The 22,630-nt window shown below is 36.3% G+C and overlaps 1 protein-coding gene across 1 annotated transcript; it reads right to left on the reverse strand.

The window, feature by feature from the left end:
• Positions 1 to 2,753: 2,753 nt before the first annotated feature.
• Positions 2,754 to 20,152, reverse strand: LOC129238503 (uncharacterized). The gene is made up of 7 exons (XM_054873548.1): positions 18,983 to 20,152; positions 18,492 to 18,906; positions 11,862 to 12,028; positions 5,476 to 6,017; positions 3,580 to 3,884; positions 3,333 to 3,538; positions 2,754 to 3,271 (listed from the first exon to the last, which is right to left on the reverse strand). The coding sequence occupies exons 1-7, from the start codon at positions 20,076 to 20,078 to the stop codon at positions 2,877 to 2,879; spliced, it is 3,126 nt and encodes a 1,041-aa protein (XP_054729523.1). The 5' UTR covers positions 20,079 to 20,152; the 3' UTR covers positions 2,754 to 2,876.
• Positions 20,153 to 22,630: the final 2,478 nt, after the last annotated feature.

A 22,630-nucleotide genomic window follows, 5' to 3' on the forward strand; every position in this document is an offset into this window, starting at 1 on the left:
CATTGAGGCCCATTTCCTTTGAAAGTGTCCTTTGTATTAATTGTTTTCGAGCTATTAATTGAAGTTTATCGCAATCTTTAACGTGCCACTTTTTCATCTCGACTCTATATGAAAGTTTCAACACAAACTCGAAAATGCGGATCCAAGCATGCAAAGGGCTGATTCCATATTGAAGGGCACGTGTTTTAACCTTGAAAACTTCTGAATTAATATCTTTAATATTAAGTAATTGTGTTGGCTTTGCTCCGCAGATGAGGCAAGACTGGCATGAGTTGCATCCCGACAATATATTTAAAACTGTCCCATCAATTAGGGTCATTTGTCCAAAATATTCCACAAATATCTTTTTACCATTATACCCGTACATATATGATTTCAAATTTCGAATCTACCTTAGATTCATTCAGACTTTCACCAATTTTTTTTAATATATGCTGCTTAACTGCGACCTCTGCCCGATTATTTTTGATATAAATATCTAGCAGCTCTACATTTCCGAACGTATATCCCTCTGTAAAAGGCGATTTTATCAAAAAGAGGCAAATTTGTGCAAACAAAGTTAGTTACATATTATTGTGGACGTTTTAGTAAGTAACTCTACATTTAAAACTCTGTGCACTTCTGTGCGCCTTGGAAGTTCTATTATACGAAACGCACCTATACTTGTTAAGACTAATTTAAATAATACATATGAATAAAACACGATATACAAAATCTAAACCACACATAATTGAAAAAATGTTACTAAACTATAATCTTATATACCTGGACTTTGAACTTCCATCATTTAAATTTGGATTCTTTGTTTTATTTGAACAACTCGAGCAATCAAACTTTTTTCAATGTATTCCACCAAACTGTGCACAAAGCGAACACGATAATCAGCTGACTTTGAAGGCGTACCGTTTAATTTCTCAAATAATTAGGGTATGGTAAAAATAAAAATAAAGCTTATTTTAAAATACAGGATACTTTTTTTTTTAATACATGCCAAAAAAACGCCAAAAACCCCATAATGCAGTGGTAGCTATGGTGGTTGTTTTCCTAAAATACAAAAAGTAATTTATTTCCTAAAAATTGTCAGCCAAAAAAAAAAAAATTAAACAAAAATGTTCAGTACATTTTATTCTACAAAAAAATTAAAAATTTAAAATTAACATCTTTTTAATATGAAATAAATATTTTTAACATTAATTTTTAAAACTTTTCGACAAACTATTTGTCTTGCGCCTAAAATAAATAATTTCACTCAAGCAACTAATTCCAACACATCAATTTGGCTTCAGAAAAACACTCGACGATAGACCAAGTTCATCGAATAGTTCACACAATAGAAGAGTCTCTGGAAAAAAATAACATCTTCTCTGCGATTTTCCTAAATGTAGCTCAGGCTTTTGATAAAGTCTGGCATGAGGGGCTGATCTATAAACTTAAGATGTTACTTCCGATGAAAATTATCGAATTATTGACTCTTATATTGAAGATCGATATTTTCGCGTAAAACATGGACAGGCATATACCAGCCTTAGAAAAATCAATGCAGGCGTTCCGCAAGGCAACATACTTGGACCGGTATTGTACTTGTTGTATACTTTCGATTTGCTTGTTCCTAAATCCTGCAAAACAGCCACGTTTGCGGACGATACGTGTGTCCTCGCTGTTGGCGAAAACGTGCATGAATCTACTGCGAAGCTACAGGAATCGATTACTGTAATAACGAACTCTACTAGTTTGTGAAATATTAAACTTAACGACACTAAATCGGTACACGTAAACTTTACAAACAAAAAAGTTATCTACAAACCCATTCAAATATTTTCCGCAAACGTTCCGTATGCTTGTACAGCAAAGTACTTGGGCATGCCATTAGACACTAAGCTCAGGTGGAAGGAACATGTCAAATCCAAAGTCGCTGAACTCAATTTAAAATATAGAAACTTGTACTGGCTTATCGGCAGAACGTCTAAATTACGCATTGAAAATAAATTGTTAATTTATAAACAAATCCTTAGGCCAGTGTGGACTTATGGAGCTCAACTGTGGAGATGCACCGCAAAAAGTAATGTAGAAATCATACAACGTTTTCAAAACAAGGTAATCCGGGACATCGTAAAAGCCCCCTGGTATATACGCAATGACGACCTACATAGAGACCTACAATTGCATACAGTCAATGAAATAATAAATATCTACGCTGTCAAGCATGCCAATAGAATTGAGCAACACCTCAATGCTGAAGCCTTATCTCTTTGCGATGAAGCAATATATTACTAGGAGGCTGAAGAGGACGAAACCACTGGATCTAGTAGTTATTAATAACTAGATTCATGAAATGTATCTATTTATTTATAACGTTTCAATAAAAAAAAAATTTTCAAAATATTAAAAAAAATTGTTTTTAGAATAAAATATACCTTAAAATAATTTTTTTTTAAGATTTATTGTAATATTAAATAGTATATAAATATTTCAAAAAAAAAGTTTTTTGTTTAATTTTCAATATTTTAAGAATATATTTTTTTTTGGAAAAAATAAAACAAACTTAAAAAAAAAATTTCAATTTCATTTTAGGTATATTTTATTCTAAACATTGTTTTTTAAATGTTAGTTTATGCCTTAAAGATTTTGAGAAAGTATCAAAAATTAAAATTTTTTTTAATAAGCTCATTTTGGTCAAAAACCTATTTTAAGAAAAATTTACACCTCCGTACAAGCATAAAGAAGTCATATTTAGTCTAGATAAATAAGCTCATTTCGGTAAAAAAACCTATTTTAAGAAAAATATAGAACTACTTTTTCGTTAAATGACGTTATTAAGTATCTTGACTTACAGACTATAAACTACACTAAAATTACACTAATTTTATACTCGCACACTAAATACGCTCCACCTTTAAGAACGTATCCCCTCTCAAATTGATTGAAGTACTCTTCGTCAGTTCACTCACAGAAAAGCGAAAATTCTTCAACAGATACACTAATGCAGTTCGCATCTCAATCTCCGCAAATCGAAAGCCGATGCACTTGCGCGGCCCATCGCCAAATGGTAGCCACCCAATCCGCTCACGCATCTTTACGTTTTCCGGCGTGAAGCGTTCTGGATCGAATTTCTCGGGATCGGGATAAATTTCAGGATCATAATGTATGCCAATAACGGGTATTGTAGCCAAAACCCCTGCTGGTAAGACATACTCGGGATGATCCGGCACGGGGTAGTCGTGCAACGCTTGGCGCGCCAGATGCGGCAATACTGGATACTTACGCAACGTTTCTATGGAAAACACACATTGCCACAATTGTATTGTATGTTGATGACGCAAAGCCACACTTACCTGGTGACACCTGCTTCATGTATTGCAGCTCATGCAGACACTCATAGGTGAGTTCGTTGTTGTGTTGACACAATGTCGCAATAATTTCACAGCGTAGACGTTCCTGAATCTCCGGTTGCCTAGCCAGCTCGTACAATGCACCAGAGAGCGTCGATGATGACTTCTCGAAACCTGCAGCAAAGAAGAAAAACGCTTGCGCTGTCATCTCCTCTACAGGAGGGGTCTAAATTCATCATTTTCATCATACCTTAATTTCTTACTCTTATTCAGCTCCATCATCAGATTCATCAAGTCGTTGCCAAGTACATTATACTTCTCTCGATATTTCATATTCTCCCGCACCAGTCGCACAAAGAAATTTGCTAAATCCTCATGTATTACAGCCATGCGTAGCTTGCGCGCCAATTTGGGAAAACCCTCTCTATGACGGCGATCGGTGAAGATGCGACGTCCAATAACGCGACACTCAGCATTCGGATTCTTAAGGCTGTTGCATTCAATACCCAAAGCGCACTTGCCAATCACTTCGGTGGCGTAGCGACCCATCAGCTCCTTCAATCCACATTAACGTTCCGCTGCACCAACGCATCAAGTGTTTGGACCAATTGCTGCGCCCCATTGCGCATCAACGGAAACATACCACGCACTTTATACTCGGAGAAAGTCGGCAAGAGTTTGCCATGCAAAACATGCCACTTCGAACTGTCAACAAAGAACAAATGACCCGTGAGCGGATCATCTTGCTCATTATAGAATAGACCTGGATCGCTGAAGTTCGAAAAATCCTTCATTAATAATATATATTCTTCACAAGCCCCATATCCAAGATCATGGCAGCGGGGCGCTGAAGGAAATGGTAGCCACAGAAGGGGCCGGGGCCCTTGTAGCGCTGATACATAGAGCGTAGAATCTTGGAGAAGCCCTATGATTTAGATAAATTATGAAAACTGCCATGCAAGTAGCTGGGCGTGTCGTGTGGCATGCCGCGTTCTCGCCAGTAGTTTATGCGATGCCGAAACAAATATGCGACAGCCGTCAATAAAACAAGAATTCAAGTAATTAGTACGTGTAGAAGTGAAAAAGGTATTGTGAAATTCAATACAATCAATGTGTCCACGATTTCTTTATTTAATTTTTTTATTTTTTTTTAAATATCAAGCAAAATTATATTTATTAATTTTCTATCTCAACCCGTTTTTGAACTTTGCATTTGGGTCATAGTTGAACAGCTTATGCGGATTATGAAGTCTAGAGTGTGATTTAAACAGTTGGAAATAGGAACAACTAAGATTTTTTAGATTAAATTTAAGCAAATATTCGATTATTAGTGACAAATGAGAGTGGTGGCGCCTTGGGGGCTGTGGGAAGGGAGTTCCATCATAAAAACATGCCTATAACCTTCATTGGGCGGAAATATGAATGTATAAAAATGTTTACGTCATTTGGTGTTGTCGTTTCGTAGTGATGCGCGGACAACGTACAGAGATTCACCTTTATAGTATAGATAATATAGTAAATTCTTTTTTTAATAATCACAAATACGTATGGTCTGCCGCCTCCAGGCTCCGCAAACTCATTTGCACACTTTCTCCACCCTCAAGTAAATGTCACCCACGGCCATGGATAAGAATGTCTTCTTGTTATATTTTATGGGGATCTGTGTTTTTTCACTAACACCGAATCGGAAATTCTTGAGCAAGTACGCCAAGCCAACACGCGTCTGCACCAGTTCAAAACGTAAACCAACACAATTACGTGGCCCATCACCAAATGGCAGCCACTCAATAGGGTCAAGTTCTGCGACTTTTTCTCGCGTAAAGTTATCGGGGTTGAACTCTTCGGGCGTAGGATAGTAATCGTCATCCAAATGTATTCGCCGGTACAATCACAAACATACCCTTATCGATGTGATACTACAGATGGCCGGCCACTTGGTAGTCCTCCGAGCATTCACGCGTCAGCATCGGCACTATTGTATGTTTGCGCAGTGTTTCTGTTTAGTCAAAGGAGACATCTAGTCAACACATACAAATACTTGTAAATATAAATTTGAATTACGTTACCTGATATCACCTGATTCAAGTACACAATTTCACCCATACACTCGTAGGTGAATTCGCCATTGTGCCGATCCAGCACTGACCACATTCACTAGTTCAGTGGCCGCTCCCGTCACAGTTGGAAACATTTGTTTCATCTTGCCCGACGTGAATGTCGGTGTGAGCTTATTGCGCATAGCACGCCATTTATATCCGTCCAAGAAAAAGAGATGTCCAGAAAGTTTATCATCATCGGGATTCGTATAGAAACCACGATCGGTGAACTTATTAAAATCTTTGATGAGTATAGCTTTGGCCAAGCTGGTGTCTAAAACAAAAACCGTCGGCCGATGAAACCAATAGAAACCACAAAATGGGCCAGTTCCTTTGAATTCATTGCAGGGGGACAAAGCAATTTCTGCCAGCTTACGCGTCGTTTGCATGCCAACCAAATTGCCAAACAAGTAGCTAGGCTGGTCACACGGTATGCCACGGTCCTGCCAATAGTTCAAACGTTTTCGAATGAAATAGGCGAAATACCCCATAAGACCCAAGATAATGAATAGCAAGCATTGCGTCATTGACATAGTGGCGACTAAACGATTGGTCGATTGGCGAGCACACACGCTCCTAACTAGTTTAAACGCTGCTGGCGAACTACTAAGATAAAAAGTATTATGAGCACGCCAAACTCAGATACTTGAAAGCTTCTATCGGCAAATTCGTATTGCACCTGTATGCGAATGCATTCTATAGATACCTATACAAATGCACATAGACAAATGTAATTACAAAAGCAATAAGCTCAACATCTTGAGATCTGTATGTTTTTGCACATTGCGTTGGGAGTGCTACGTTAGGGAGTGCCCACTTGATTGCATTTCTAGCCGAAGGTGCAATTTTCCCAATAAATATCGCCTGCAATTAAGTGATGAAAAAGCTTCGAATGCATTAATTATAGAATATATTTCTACACCCTTTGCAAAATAATAAACACACCACTATTTTTTTATAAAAATATGGTTCATACTACAACAAAAACCATTGAACGGAAGGTTTCAAATTTTATGCAAAATTTTTGAAAATTTTATCGAAACTCAACTCTTTAACCATAATTTAGAACTCTGCTGGGCATGCAGGTTTATAGCGCATTGAATTATAGTACAATGAAGTGCAAGTTTCAAGTGCATAAAAAATACCGTTAATTTTTTATAATTTTTTGACATGATAACGTCTTATAATTCGATTTAGCCGGCTGCACGCACGAAAAAATGTGTCGTTACCTTGCTCATTGTCGTTACCTTGAATGAACTGCAAGCGAAAGCGCGGAACGAACGACAAAGCAAACAAAGCAAACGAACGGCAACGTTCGACATCTTGCTCTCTCCTACTTAAGTGAGCGTATATGGTATATGTATGTATATGCGCATATGTACATATATAAATTCACATATTTGTATTTGTATATGCCTTCTTATTGATTATTATTAATTTGATTTACTTGAAGAATTTAAAATAAAACCAAGTTTGTTAATAATACCTGTTGTTTTAATGTTATTATTATTAATTTTTTTATTATATATGAAGGAAAAAATTTATGGTATTGTAATATTTACCATATACTTATAAGATATGTTGTATACTAATATTATATACTAGCAAACCCGGCCCGCTTGGCACACTAAAATAGAATAGATATGGTTTAGAACAGAAAATATATGATTTTCATATTATTTATTTCTTTATTCTTTATTCAAGCGCTTTGGCATAAACAATATTTTTTGTTTTTCTATTTGTTTTTGAGTAAATATATCCAAATCAGAAAGACATATTGACACATTGTAACTCACACTGTCAATTTGACAGTTCAGGTCCGCCCCAAGCGTTAAAAAAGTAAGCGACATTATGGCTGGTTCAAAAGAACGCTGTACCCGTTGCCAGTGCTCCGAATTACAACCAAACTATACGGAAACCATCTTCAATACCTCCTTAACAATGTGTGTAAGTTTCGTTTAATTCGGTGCAAAGACACGGCGGGTCCACGTTTTGGCATATATTTCCAGACCCTAGTCATCAATAGGTATGAAAATTACCCCGTATTAAAGCACTTATCAACAGCTTCCATTTGATACCCATATTGTACATACACAACCAAAGGTTACCCGGGTCCACGTTTTGACCTATATCTCGAGACCCCAGTCACGGAGTGGCATGAAAAATACTCTGTCCTAAAGCATTCACCAACAGCTTCAATTTGATATCCATATTGTACAAACACATTCTAGGGTCCACGTTTTGGTCTCTATCTCGAGACCCTAGTCACGGAGCGGCATGAAAAATACTTTGGACTAAAGCATTCACCAACAGCTTCCATTTGATACCCATATTGTACATACACATCCGAAGGTTACCCGGGTCCACGTTTTGACCTATATCTCGAGCCCTATTTCCAAAACAAAATATAATCCATGTTACTCGCGGATGATGTAGCTTTCGAATGGTGAAAGAATTTTTAAAATCGGTCCAGTAGTTTTTGAGCCTATTCATTACAACCAAACAAACAAACAAAGTTTTCCTCTTTATAATATTAGTATAGATGTATATAAACATGCATATATATATACAATTTCGCGCAATTTTCAAAAAGAACAAATCTATATGTAAAGATGCATACAAGTCATATGGACATATCAAATATACGAATCTATTCCGTACGCAAGCAAATGTAAGCTAATGTGCTTGAACTGCAAGCGAGAGCGAGGAACGAACGACAAAGAGCACAATCGGCCCCCGCGTTCGGCAACGTTCGACATCTGGCTCTGTCCTACTTGAGTGAGCATATATATGTATGTATATGTATGGATATGTATGTATATGCGCATTTGTATATAAATTCACATACTTGTATTTGCATATGCCTCCTTCCTGTGTGCATGGTAATGAACCATTTCTCTGTTGAGAATAGGACGATGATAGAAAAAGTAGGAAATGAAAGGGAGTGTTTCGAGTGTAAAGTGTCTTGAAAAAGGCAAATCGATTATGGTGCCTCTAAGTGTTGTTGACTTATTAACGTCTGATGCACAATCGAAATTGAACATATCTTTCATGAATTTCATAAATGTTTCGCCATTTTTCACGTTTGTGTAAATGTAACTTGACCTATTCCATTGCAATTCCATTTACCTCCTCCTCTATATCCATACAAAATATCTATCAAACAAATAAAATTGAAATTTTGTTTTGAAAATTGCAACCCTTACATCAGTATTTTCTTATGACGTTGTCACGTTAAACTATCGTCAGTAAACCGACTTTACAGACAACCTTTTTTTTTCACTAGCCTTCCATGCAAAGTACTTGAATTTTTCTAGATGGAGAAAAATACATATTCCATAAATGAACGGTATTTTATAATCACCTGAAGATTGCACTTTGTTGTGCTAGAACTACAAACCCAGAAATATTTTGCGTTTCAATGAGATTTTGATTATATGATTTCGTTTTATAAAAAAAATAGTGGTGAGTTTATAACTTTGTAACGGGTTGTATATAAGAAGGAGTCCTAAAGGTGCGAATTCAAAGAGATTAGGGCAAGTAGATGTAGAATTTACCGCACTGAGAGTATAAAATAGCAACAAGTTGTTTCAAGTGGCAGTCGGGGACTCTAGCAAATTCCAAAGACTCTACCATTTAAAGAAAGACATCGAAGAGTATACCAGAATTGGATTAGACGTCTGATCTAAAGACTCTTTGAGTATAATTCTCCTATCTAAATCTATTAATATTAAGGGATTTCAAATGCGTACATTAATAAACATGGCTTTAAATACTTTTGTTCCCTCTATTCAAGATACAGAATAGATCCAGCTAATAAAAAAAAATTATTGCTTAGTAGGAAATTAAATACTTGCGGATCCACCATTCGAAAGTAATAAAAGCACAAAAACACCCAACCAACAACTCCTCAAGTTCTTTGCAGTTTCATCTGTTAACTGAGGGCAGATAACTCGCTAGACATTTGGGACTACTGACAGCATGAGCTTAACCCACCAGTAAAACCTCACTGGCTAATCCTCGACGTAGACTTTTATGGCTGGGAAAGGAGTACCGCAACGATTCGGGTTAAAAGAAGAATGCCCCGATTTGAATCTCGCCAAATGGAAAGATATTTCATGTTCATGTACTTCTTTGGAGCCCGCAGTTCATAGATGTCTACCGGAAGTGTTAGTTAGGTCAAAATTTGTATTGTCGATCTAGAGGAAAGTAGGCAGAGGCATTGTGTATGTATGTATGTACCTCTATGATCAAAATTATCAAGCGTTGACCTAGAGTCAGTTTTTAAGCCGTCAAAACCCTGCTTTACCACACACATTACATACATAGCATCTTTTATCTTGTCTCAGTCTATTACCAGTTAATACCCTTCCTTTTAAGTTTCCAAGTGGTCTTCAAGCCAGAATCACCAGTCGTTTGGAAAGATAGATCAAAAAAGGCTAGAGAGCACATTAAAGTCGCCGGAAGCAACTGAATGTCTGCAATGGCTCACTTCTACACAGCCTCATGCCTCGTTTAAGGTTTATGTATTTATTTAAAACATACCTATACAAAGCAGTTTATTTTTACACACAAGGCAATCGAAAGAGCTCGTGAAATGCATTTATTCTTTGTTTAGCTTCATTTTCTTTTGCAAATTTTTCTTTCGCACAAAATTTGCAAACTTTTACTCGTTTTATAGTTTTTATTTAAAATGATTGTATTAAAATACATCCGCATAAATGTATGTATGCAAGTGGGATGAATGTATTTTAAAGAATATTACAATTCTCTCAATAACCTCAATTATTTTTAAACAAATTAAACAACAACAGGTACAGACTTCTTAACCCATTACTGCATAAAGTTTGTCCTTATACTTATATAATAATAAATTTCTGTGAAAATTTCGGGTTATGGAGATCACATAAATCGAGTGGTGAAAGAAAAGTTACACATTTGTCTGTAGTTTGTTGTAAACAAGCCGTCCGATTTATCGAACGTTATGCATACCGACACCTCAAGCTATCTAATGAGAAATAAAAAAAACCGAATGCTTCTAGCAAAATTTATTTAAAATATTACTGAACATGAAGAAATACAAGTAAATTAATTATATATAAAATATATTTAGATATTGGGCTCTACATGATACTCCATGAAACACTTAGGATGGAGGCCTACCTCACATTTTTGGCATTTGTATTTTGATTTCCCACCACACTTATTTGCACAACGGCGTTCGGAATTTATTGGAACAATCCAATGGTTGAGGCAATCAAACCGCGTAGTGCACAATGGTGTAGCTGGTTTTCGTCCTTGACGTGGGGGTGTTCTCAGTGTCCTTATTACAGCCAACTTTTTTCGCAAGTAACCATCCATTTACAATTGAAACATCAACGAAATAGGTAAAAATTGGCCACCACCATTTCCTTATCCGCATCCTTGTACGCAAATTTGCAGTTGCCTGATCGCATTTATCCACTCCACCTATATACTTATTATAGTTAGAAATTAAAGACGGTTGGGGGAGTGCAATTTTTGCTTTATTCACGTGTGACCACCGCGTGTCATGTTTTCGAAATTGGTTGCGACCGTAACTAAATTGTTATCTTTCCAGCGACACACAGCCTCGGTCTTCACTTTTAAACATTTTTACATCTTTCAGAGAAAAATTTTCTGTGCGATTGGCTCGTAAAGTACCTGTTGCATAAAATCCTATTTCTCGGAGGTGCTTCAACAAACTTAAAGATGTAAAGAAATTATCAAAATACATTTTTTTCCCATTACTAGATGGTAACTTTGCAAGGTCTCAAAGGGTGAGGACTACATCTCCACCTAGCCCAAAGGTTTTTCTCAGCACTTTTTCCTGTAGATAAACTAAAGGCAACCATATATCCAGTACTTGCGCACAAAGCCCAATTGATGCAGCTATTTGGCTATTATCATTGAGGTGCAAGTTTTGGAGTATTGATTCAAACCTGTTACACCTTATATTATCGGAAAGAAGTTTTGGAACATCGTTGTCTCTGGAAAAATAAAGTCGTTTATTTGGTAACTTAGCGTATCCTGAAAGTATCATTCCTCCCAAAATGACATAAATTTCATCTTCAGTAACCATCAGCTGTTTATTCTTCTGCCTAGCGTAAATATTACTTTGGTCCACAATTTGTTTGATGAATTCCTGATTGAAAAACAATATGAAAACGTCTGTAGGAGTCTTACAGTTAAAAGCTTCTTCTGATGGTATTTGTTGGCTGAATTCTGTGCAAGAAAAATTTGGGATTTGTTTCTTCCATAAGTCAACTCTTCTTTTCTTGGCTGGTTGTAACCCTTTCTTTAAAGTCGAAAGTGGTACATCATCTTCGCTATCGCTACTCGAAGAGGACTCGTGCAAACACTGATCTTGATTAGATCCCCTATTTGTGTGAAAACGACGGAGTTCGCAATAACTTACGTCCTAAATGGTTCAAATTAGCATCGTGCTCTTCATCCGATTTATCACTGTCCTCATCTGTGGCTTGGCCTTCAAGTTCGATTGGTGGCTCTACGTAAATAATATTTTCATTGTTAATATTTCCATCATCGCTCTCCAAAAGGCTCAAAATTTCATCTACAGTCAATCTGGAAAACGCAAAAAACCAAACCACTTAGAGCCTGCTATGAATAAGGTTCGATATATCGGACGCCACATCTAAATACTACAGTAAATGTTTGATAATGAAGCAAACTTCACATTTTTCTATGTTTTGCTTACTAACACACTTATGCACTAATAAACACTTGTCACTAAAATTGTTTGCTAAAAATATACCAAAAAAATATAAAAAATATTCTACCCTTTACGCGAAAAAGTCTGCTTGCCGTTGTTGAAGAAATAGTTTTGTTTCGATTACACCTCCACATCACACTTGCTTAATACCAATTTAATTTAACTCATGTCCGATATATCGAACGTTATGCTGTAATGGGTTAAACAACACAATTTTAAGATACTTCTGTGTCGGAGACTGAGTATCTGAATTTAAGTTTCAGTCAATTGTCAAAATGACGGAAACCTGCAATGTCTCACTCTCATTAAAAAACCGGATATCAGCCAACAGAGTGGAAAAACCGAAGTAGTTTATTCTGTCTGCCCACGAAATAAAAAAGAATTATATTATAACACGAAAGAAGACTATACTGATTTGCACACAAAATGAAACGTGGTGCTTTCAAAAGGAAAGCTTCACGCTAAACCCCCGACAGTCGCTGCCGTTTGGCGCTTGCATGGCGTTAATGTGAAGTTATTCAAGAGGAATAACTCGTATGTCGGTAGGTAAATAGAAGTGACTACCGCCAAATGCAGCGACGCAGTAGGTCAAAAATAAAGCTCCATTTTGATATGATAAGATTGTATTGTTTAGTGATATCGTTCAACGACCGATTGTCAGTGATGAACTTAAAAGGCCTTCGAATTGAGTGTTCGGTGCTCGCAAACTAAAAGTGATGATCCCAGAAATATTGTAAAAGGCTGCTTCTCTACTATGAAGGGTAATTGCAGTGCAGGTTGGCTATTATATTTATTACTTAATTTATTTATTTATATTACATATTTCAGAAAGTCACACTTATGTACGAGTATCCACTTATCTTACTATCAGAAAATGCCCTCTTAGAGCACCCACGATTGCAAATAACGGGTCTTTCAAACGTGACGCCTAGATGTCAGTAGACGTCACTTACCTTTTTAACACACTTTTATTAGCTCGGGGCGTATGTATGTATGTATGTAACGGAATCTTTGAGCTTAATTTTCACTGGCTTCTAAAAATCTGATCGACTTGGAATTTTGCACAACTATCAAGGACCGATAACAATGCAATAATTTGATAAAAGTTTTCCATTATCCTTATTAGGATTGCCAGGATTAGTATTTTCTTTTTTTACCTGTGGCCAAAAAGTAAGGTGAATTTGGTTCTAAAATGAAAAATCTTTTTTTATTCTTGTAAATCAATTTCATCCCCTTCAAAATAATCCCCTCTCGATGAAAAACACTTATACCAACGATTTTTCCAATCCCCGAAACATGCCAAATAGTCCCCTTCCATCAGCCACTTCTTCGATTCAGCTTTTATCTCCTCAATCGACTCGAAACACGTTCCCCGGAGTGGTCTCTTGAGTTTTGGGAATAGCCAGAAGTCACACGGACCCAAATCAGGCGAATACGGTGGTTGCGGAACGATGTGCGTGGAATTTTTGGCGAAATGGTCATGAAGAACGAGTGCAGTGTGAGACGGTGCATTATCGTGATGCAAAAACCATGAGTTGTTGGCCCATAATTCTGGTCTTTTTAGACGAATTGCTTCACGTAAACGACGCATAATGCTTAAATAATATTCCTTATTAACAGTTTGGCCAGGTGGAAGGAATTCATAGTGCACCACACCACGAAAAACGAAAAAAACTGTCATCATGACCTTTATTTTTGAACGACTTTGACGTGCTCTTTTCGGTCTGGCCTCGCCTTTAGCACGATATTGGCTTGATTGGTCGGTTGTTTCAGGGTCGTAAGCATAAATCCAAGTCTCATCTCCCGTAATGATACATTTGAGCTTGACCTGATAGTCTGAAAGCATTGCTTCACACACATCAACGCGACGTCTTTTTTCCAAGAAATTGAGAGTTTTCGGTACCAAACGAGATTTGACTTTTCGTAAGCCCAAATGGTCTTTCAAAATGGTTTTCACAGATCCTTCTGATATTCCGATCATATCAGTAAGGTCTTTAACAGTCAACCGACGATTTTTGAGCACTAACTCCTTCACTTTATTGACGTGTTGGTCATCTGTTGACGTCGATGGTCGTCCGGAGCGCTCCAAGTCATCAACACGTTCTCGACACTCTTTGAAGTCTTTGTACCACTTATAAACATTTTGCGACATGGTCGAATCACCAAATGCCTTCTGCAACATGCTAAACGTTTCCGCAGCCGAAATTTCATTCCGCAAACAAAATTTGATGGCACTTCTCTGCTCAATCAAATCAGACATTGTAAAAATCGAAAAATGCACTCTTGGTCGTTTGGTAAACACAAGCGTAAATATATTACTGATAATGACATTCACATGAAAGTTGGCCCAGATGTTACTAACAGTGCTGTCAACTCATGAAAAAAATAACTAGAGCGAAATTTTAATCCCGCGAACTTTGACAAATAAATGCACCACAGTAGTAGATCTTCTGTAGAAGAGTAAGAAAGACAGAGCTAACGCGCGGTCTGCGTATGCCTGCACTCTCTGAGTTACTTTTACTGATTTCGGGAGTCTACGACTTAGTCTTTCGAATTCGAACTTGCTCGGGCACGCGGCACTGCGGTACGAATAGAAGGCCAAAACGTTTTCAGGGTAGTTGCATTCTCACTTTGTATAGTCTTTACACCTGCGTAGATACTACAAGTTTCATACACACAAATTTACTCTATTCAATGTTCATATAAGCTGAAATAATTTTCATATAAGATGTAATTTTGTTAATTACAATAAAATAATCAAAACATAAATTTTGAAATTATTTTACGGAACAAAATTTTGGCAAATAAAGAAGGAATTTATCATTACCATAATTTCATTTATAAAATTTTATCGATTAAAGTACAATTCACAACAAAAATGAACTAAAAAAAACCAAACTGGAACTTTACATCTCGTTTTGATTGTGTCAATATAATCCACGGTCTCCTTTTTCTGTGCTGAGAGTATCTATTCTGTGTCAAGGCCAATGCTGGCCTTTCTTTGGACACATAGTCGGTAAAGAAGAAATTAAATATAACACAATTAAATCAGACTATAAATCACTGACTAAATGAAAACAATAATTTTCATTCAGAAAAACAAGGCTCGACCTTCAATCAATGATCTATATGGGAAAAAGTATGTAACATGATTACTGATTATGTCAGTATATTTTGTTGTTACCTCTCCGTTTCAGGAGTGAGGTAGCCGTTTCTCAGGCTCCCTCCACGAAACAAGTTCTTCATCCCGATTACTTCTTTATCACGGCCGATAACTGCATAGCTTTAGACTCACAGTCGATAAGAAAGGAATTAAATACTCAACGAATATATCGAATCATTAATTCACTGACCGCAATGATAACAATAATTTTCATTCATAATAAAAAATAGTTAAAAAAAAAAACTAAGAAACACGCTTTTTTGCTAATCTAACTCAAAAGTAGAAAATAAAAAATAGTTTAAAAAAACTAAAAAACACGCTTTTATTGCCAATCGAACTAAAAAGTAGAAAATAAATTTTAATGACAAAGAGACCTATAATTAAGTAATAGAAGAATAATTCAAATTAGAGTTAAAAGCGTGGGATGCATTTTGCTTCACTTTCATAACCTTCTGTACATATGTAGGTAGTTGCCAATAGAATGATTCTAATATTTACTATATCAAGCATCCCACGCTTTTAACTCTAATTTGAATTATTCTTCTATTACTTAATTATAGGTCTCTTTGTCATTAAAATTTATTTTCTACGTTTTAGTTCGATTGGCAATAAAAGCGTGTTTTTTAGTTTTTTTAAACTATTTTTTATTTTATGTCATCTTTGACATTTATCAAATAGAAAAATGTACAGTTTTAGACGGTAGAGCAACGCGTTAAAATTCTTGAAATTTGTTATGAAAATGGAAAATGAAATGAAACAATATATCGCAAAATTTGTGGTGAAAAACTTTATTAGTCGAAAAAATCGTCCGAATGAATTGACAATTCAAAGGTTGGTGAAAAGTTTCAAGAAACTGGTTCTGTTGAAGATAGAAAAAGTAATTGCAGACCAAAACTGGACGTTCAGTTAAAAATATTGATTCTGCTGAATAACCTCTCAACGTTCTCAAGAAGTAGATATTCAGTAATCGACTGTTTGGTGGATTTTACCTGTAGACGCGCTCATTGCCGACATTTAAATGATGTCATTCTTCTTTATTTAGAACAAAAATTGTGCAACCTGAAAGGTCCTAGTTTCTGCTATACTCCGCAGTACCGCTGCATACATTTTTCACTTTGTGGTCATTTTCGAACCACTTTCGATCACCTTTGACTTGACAAGTCTGAGATGTCATGCTTCAGCTTCATCTTTCACCAGCTTCTCTAAAAATAATTTTATTAAGCTGTGCATGGCAATCATTTCTTCTGTATTCCTATGTCCTTGCAACGAAGTGAGATGGAGTAATCATCTCTTGCCAATAATCCAGCGCTGATTTAAGGGGTAACACCACTGTACACGCGTAAAATAAACACGATTTTTAAAGAATTTTTTTGTATAGAAGGGAAGGGAAAACAATCACTCTGATTTGGAAAGTTATTACTTATATACTAAAATACAAAACTACAAAGTTTGATCGAAAAATTTTACAAAATGGCGGCATTGGAGACATTTTTGTAATGTGGTTTCTCTTGAAGGAGCTCCGCGGCACGCAGCACAGAGGGTGCAAATTTTAATCTGGAACAAAGAAACATTTTTTTTCTTAATCTAGATAAGAATAGCTAGAGAAACACGTAGGGAATTTAAAAAATATTTATTTTTGTGGAATTAACAAGCATTTGAAGGAAAACACTCTATTTTGGACTAAAAAACGGCACTTAAATAATTATAACAATCGTTTAAATTAATCTATCGAAAATCCCCTACGCTCTTCTCTTAAGAAGGTTATTATACAGACGTAGTGAAAAACCTGATTAAAAATATTTAAAATTGTTTGAGTTATGCTGCGTGCCAATTTCAGAAAACGTGTTTTGAGAAAAACGCGTTTAAAGTTTGGAAATTTGGAGAAATCGTTAGGTAGCAGTCACTAACGCTTGGTTAAAAGCTTAAAATATTTATGAAATAAACTTCGGTAACGTATAAAACTTTTTGTTCTGTATTTTAAAAGGTTCAAAGAATTTTTTAAGCTTATAAAAAAAAAAATCAATTTTTTGAAATTTCTACAGTGGTGTTACCCCTTAAAGTTGAATGTAAGCGAATCAAGTGCTTCAGCATGAGTAGGGACTGTGCTGAATTTTTTCGTATATCACCATCTCAGTTTTTTCGTAAACAAAACACTATAATAACACTGGTGACGTCAGCCAATCAGCTGATTCTTTCAAATTCGCTGAGAGCTGGTTAACGGTCTGATCTTGGACACAACTTCTAAATTATTTTCACCATGGCGACTCGTGTCTCACCAAATTAGAGATAGTCACCTGTTTAGCTGACTTAATTATAGAATTTGAGTGCAATTTTTTTGTTTATAAACAGCATTTTCTTTTTATTCTATTACCTTCCTTGCTCACATTAACCTGACCTTACTTGCATACTCTTTTTAGTTAAGGGGGTGGTAGGGTTTAGCGCTAAAAAAAAAACACTTTTTTTTTTGAATTTTTTACAGAAATATGGCTTAAGGTACTTTAATAAAATCAGTTGCATGTTATTGTACATCTTTTCAATAAGTTTTAAAAAAATATTAATAATAAAATATTGACAAATAAGCCCATGACAGAGTTTTTTTGGAGATATGTTTTTCGAGAGGTGCTCTGCGGTGCCAATCGGCATTCGTCGTAGAATCATCTGAAACTAAAAAAGTCGAGTTTTTCAGTTAAAGTATGACGTTATTTTCGATTTTGTGACCCTACCCCCCCCTTAAGACACATACCTAATCTACAATTACGTAAAATTACGTTCATTTTCGCATTTCAATTTCTGATTCGCAGGTAACTTAACAGAATCAGTGCTTCAGTTAACGTAGTTTTTGAATTTTTTAGCTCTCTTTTATTTATTTGTAATTTTTTTATTTAACTACAAACATCTCTTTTCTTTCTTTCCTTTTTACGCGCCAATTATATATATACAGGGTGGGTTATCTTCGACTTCAACATACATGTTTTCGATATGTCACCGAAACGCTAGCTTTATTAAATGAATAATTAAAAAATGAATATTTATTCCAGAATCGCCGATTACCTCTCAAATATATAGATATAAAAAGTAAAATCTCTTACAAATACCAAACCAAAAGGTAGATCTGGCATATAAATTATATTAAGTCAAACTCTGAAACTCAAATCCGCTGCACTTTCAGATGTATGCCATCTTTGCTATTCATTAACGGCAGGTTCCGATCGATTTGCAAGGGAATGACGGTTAGTTGGCAAGTATAAAATTCAAAATTGCGCAGCAAATAGACTAAAGCGACACGCATCTGCATTTGGCCAAAGCGCATACCAATGCAATTGCGCGGGCCATCGCCGAATGGTAGCCAATTGATGGAGTCCCGCACTTGCATTTCCTCTGATGAAAAGCGATCGGGATCAAACTTCTCGGGCTCGGGATATATTTCTGGATTATGCTGCATGGCGAAGACTGGTATGAATACGGTCGTGCCCTTTTCGATCACATAATTGGCATGGTCAGGCACAACATAATCATCTAGCGCCTTACGTTGCAGGTTTGGCACAATTGGGTATTTTCGTAGTGTTTCTACATAAAGAGCAGAAGTAGAAACGTTTATTATACAGGCATAGTTTTTATAATTTTTTTCATATATAATATTTACCTGCAATCACCTGTTTCAGGTAAGGCATCGAGTTGATGCATTCGTAAGTTAGCTCGTTGCCGTGTTTCTCTATTGTCTTCACAATTTCCTCTCGCAGGCGCTGTTGTATTGCTTGGTTTTGCGCCAACTCATAAAGCATAAAAGATAGAGTAGTAGATGATGTCTCAAAGCCAGCTACAAAGAACACAAACGTCTGCGCCGTCATTTGCTCCACCGTCAGACCCTTTCCATCGGTTTTATCATCGAATTTTAACTTCCCCTTATTCAGTTCCATCAGGATGTTCAAAAAATCTTTCCGCTGCACATTATTCTTCTCCCTGTAATCTACCGCTTCGCGTACTATCTTCAAAAAGAAATTGGTAATTTCATCTGGTACTAAACGTATATGAAATAAACGTGCCAAATTTGGCATGACTTGAACCAGTGCATTTACGAGGTTCGAATGACGGCGTTCGGTGAAAATGCGACGTCCCATTTTGCGAAAGATAGCATCTGGATTTTTCAAACTATTGCATTCAATGCCGAAGGCACAAGAGCCGATCACATCGGTGGTGAAACGCGCCATAATATCTTTGATCTCGATTACATTATTCCGCTCGAGCTCACTATTCATAGTTTCCACGAATTGTTCAGCCACCTTCAGAATAGTGGGAAACATGTATCTCATTTGGCCGGAAGTGAAGGTAGGTGAGAGTTTATTGCGCATAACGCGCCATTTTTGGCCATCAAGCAAAAACAAATGCCCAGTAAGGGGATCATCTTCTTCATTGCTATACAAACCGCGATCAGTGAAATTACTAAAGTCCTTAATTAATATGTTTTTTGTCAACTCCGGTGTCAAAGCCAAAACCGATGGAGTTTGGAAGAAATAAAATCCACAAAATGGCCCCGATCCCAAATGATTTTTGTAGATTCTTGTAAACACTTCTGCCATGCTATTTTTCGCCGGAATACCTTTAGCATTCCCGAAAATCCAATGTGGCGTATCACAAGGAATACCCCTTCGCTGCCAATAAGTTAAATTGCGACGAGTAATATAAAAAGCGGCAGCAACAATTACTGCGAGAATACTGAGTAGAACAGCGGTTACAGCCATTGCGGCGATAGAGTTGCTTAGAAATAACGGAACTGCCGATTGTTGCGCTGTTGAGCACCAAACCCGAACTAACCACGAAAGTTACAATTAATGACTATACATTGAATGATGTTTATGTATTTTATCGTAAAAATGATTAATACACTACTCAGCAAGTGTGTGTACGTATGTGGGCTGTATTTAACCCTGCTACTATGTTAGAAAAAAAATACACATGTTATGTTCGGGTCTTATTTTGACCCCATATTTTTTTATTGAGAAAATTCAAGTTTGTACAGTTCAAAAATATTTTTAAGGCTTGTGATCAATGCAATATGTCGTCGTTAGAGTGGTTGTGTGTCGGTGTGACGGTGTGACGGACAAACAGGTTTTTTGCAAGTTATGCACTCAGTAAAGGTCTTTTTTTTCGTTTTTCGACGGGCAAAATTTGCACCTTTTCCGTTCACTAGCGCATTTTCGTTTTGGAGAAGGCGAATTCGTAGATGGTGATGCACTGTCCTCTTCTCGAATTCTTCGTACCAATGATGCAGAGGCTTCTGCGCGAGGAAGCCGACTAGGCCTCTTGATATGTTCTTGTGCTAAAACTTCACCGAGTTGCTCTAAAAATAGGCCCCTTTTATGCAATTTATTTTTTTGCCATTCAGGATATATTTCGGTCCATATTATAAAAGCGTTTAGAGCAGAAATATCTAATAAATTAGAAAACAGGGCAACTGGCCACCGATTGGTTTTCCTTTTGCACGAATATGTACGAAGCATTTGACCCAATGTGTCGACTCCACTTTTTGTCGAGTTGTAGTATTCAATTATTTCCGGAATTTTTTTTGGATGATCTTCCAAAATGTTGCTATTATGGCGAAGGGTGCTAAGCAAATAAATCATTCTGTATTTTTTAGACACATACACAACTACCGTTTCTTTTTCATGAAAAAAAAAAATTACTTGAGTGTATTGGAAGCTTACGCAATTCTTGTGATGTTGCATGAACCGACAGAAAACGTTTGTTGTTCCTTACTGTGCCAACAATAGTAATTTTCTGCTTTAGCAGTTCTAATGCAAGGCTATGACTCGTAAAAAAACTATCGGTAGTCACATTTCGTCCACGGTATGAAAACACTAAGTCTAGAACAACCCGTTCGCCTTGATTCCTTTGAGCATTGTCTCCTACTTTGCCCAAGTATATTTGGAACTGTAAGCAAAATGCGGTGTCAGAATCCGCTGCTATCCACGCTTTCATGCTATATTGCCCAGGTTTACTTGGAATGTATACTTTGAAAGGACATCTACCTCGGAACGGAATAAGCTGTTCGTCAATCGTTATGTTAGCACTTGGAACGTAAAGCAGCTGCAAGTTTTGAGTCCATTGCTCATAAAATGTGCGAATAGGCGCAAGTTTATCTCCTCTTTGTTCTGATCTTCTTCTTTGCCTATCGTCAAATGCTAGTACACGAGAAATATTGCTAAATCGCTTCAAAGACATGATTGCTCTCAAAAACGGACGTCCATGAAACTCGTTCCACAGGGAATTAAGACTTTCACCGTATGACCGGTAGACTCCTAAAAGAATAATATATCCGTTATATATACAATTAATTATAATAGGAAAAATATATTGTAAATAAATACCAATAAGTATAAGAAGTCCCAGGTAAGCAACGAACTCAGTAGCATCTATAGCTTGAAAATTTTCGAAAACAGCACTTCCTTGCAAATTGCTGTAGTGAATTATATCCCTTTTCATAGCTTCTGTAAGGCATACATCAAAAGTATCACGAATTTTTGAAATACGATGAATAACATAAGAAGTCACTCCAGGTTTTCCGTGAAGAATATTTTCACTTGCTGCACGACTTAGACATTGCAAAGAAGGTATTATTGTCCACTTTATCATCCGATCTCTATCAAAAATATCTGTGCTATTAGTTACGGTCAATGAAGTGAAGGCTTCTGTGCCAGTGGAAATGGATTGTTCTGAAGATAAACATTCGTCTTCCTGAAGTACAAAATTAGCATCACAATCATCATTTGCATCGTCTTCAAGGCCACTCAATAATGCACCAATGTCATGCTCAGTCATTTGTCCACGCTGACATTATGGCCAAGTAAATACAACAACGAATTTTACCGTATAAGTATCTAGTATGAATTTAGAAAAAAAATGTAGATTATAGGTATATACTTACAGTATGTCTAGATTCCATGTTTTATCAAAATCTATCGTCTATAAACTTAGATTTACAATAGCAACTGATCACTACAATATTTAGCACAGAACTGAAAGTATTTGGTTTCGTTGTTATTGAATACAAAAATTATAACTGTAAACGCATTCCAGCATTCACAACAGAGAGGTGTTCCAGACGATGACTCTGCAACAGGGGATAATACATTATATATTTACTATTCGTTTTACAAATATTATATGATAGGGGTCATAAAATGACCCGAACATGATATGCGTAAGCACTTGCAATAAACAATTTTCTATGCCTAAAATTGAATTCAATATATTTCAACAATTGATGCACTGAGTAGTAAGAACTTTCAAATAT

The sequence above is a fragment of the Anastrepha obliqua genome, chromosome 1 (assembly GCF_027943255.1).
Source record: "Anastrepha obliqua isolate idAnaObli1 chromosome 1, idAnaObli1_1.0, whole genome shotgun sequence".
In the NCBI taxonomy this organism is placed as follows: domain Eukaryota; kingdom Metazoa; phylum Arthropoda; class Insecta; order Diptera; family Tephritidae; genus Anastrepha; species Anastrepha obliqua.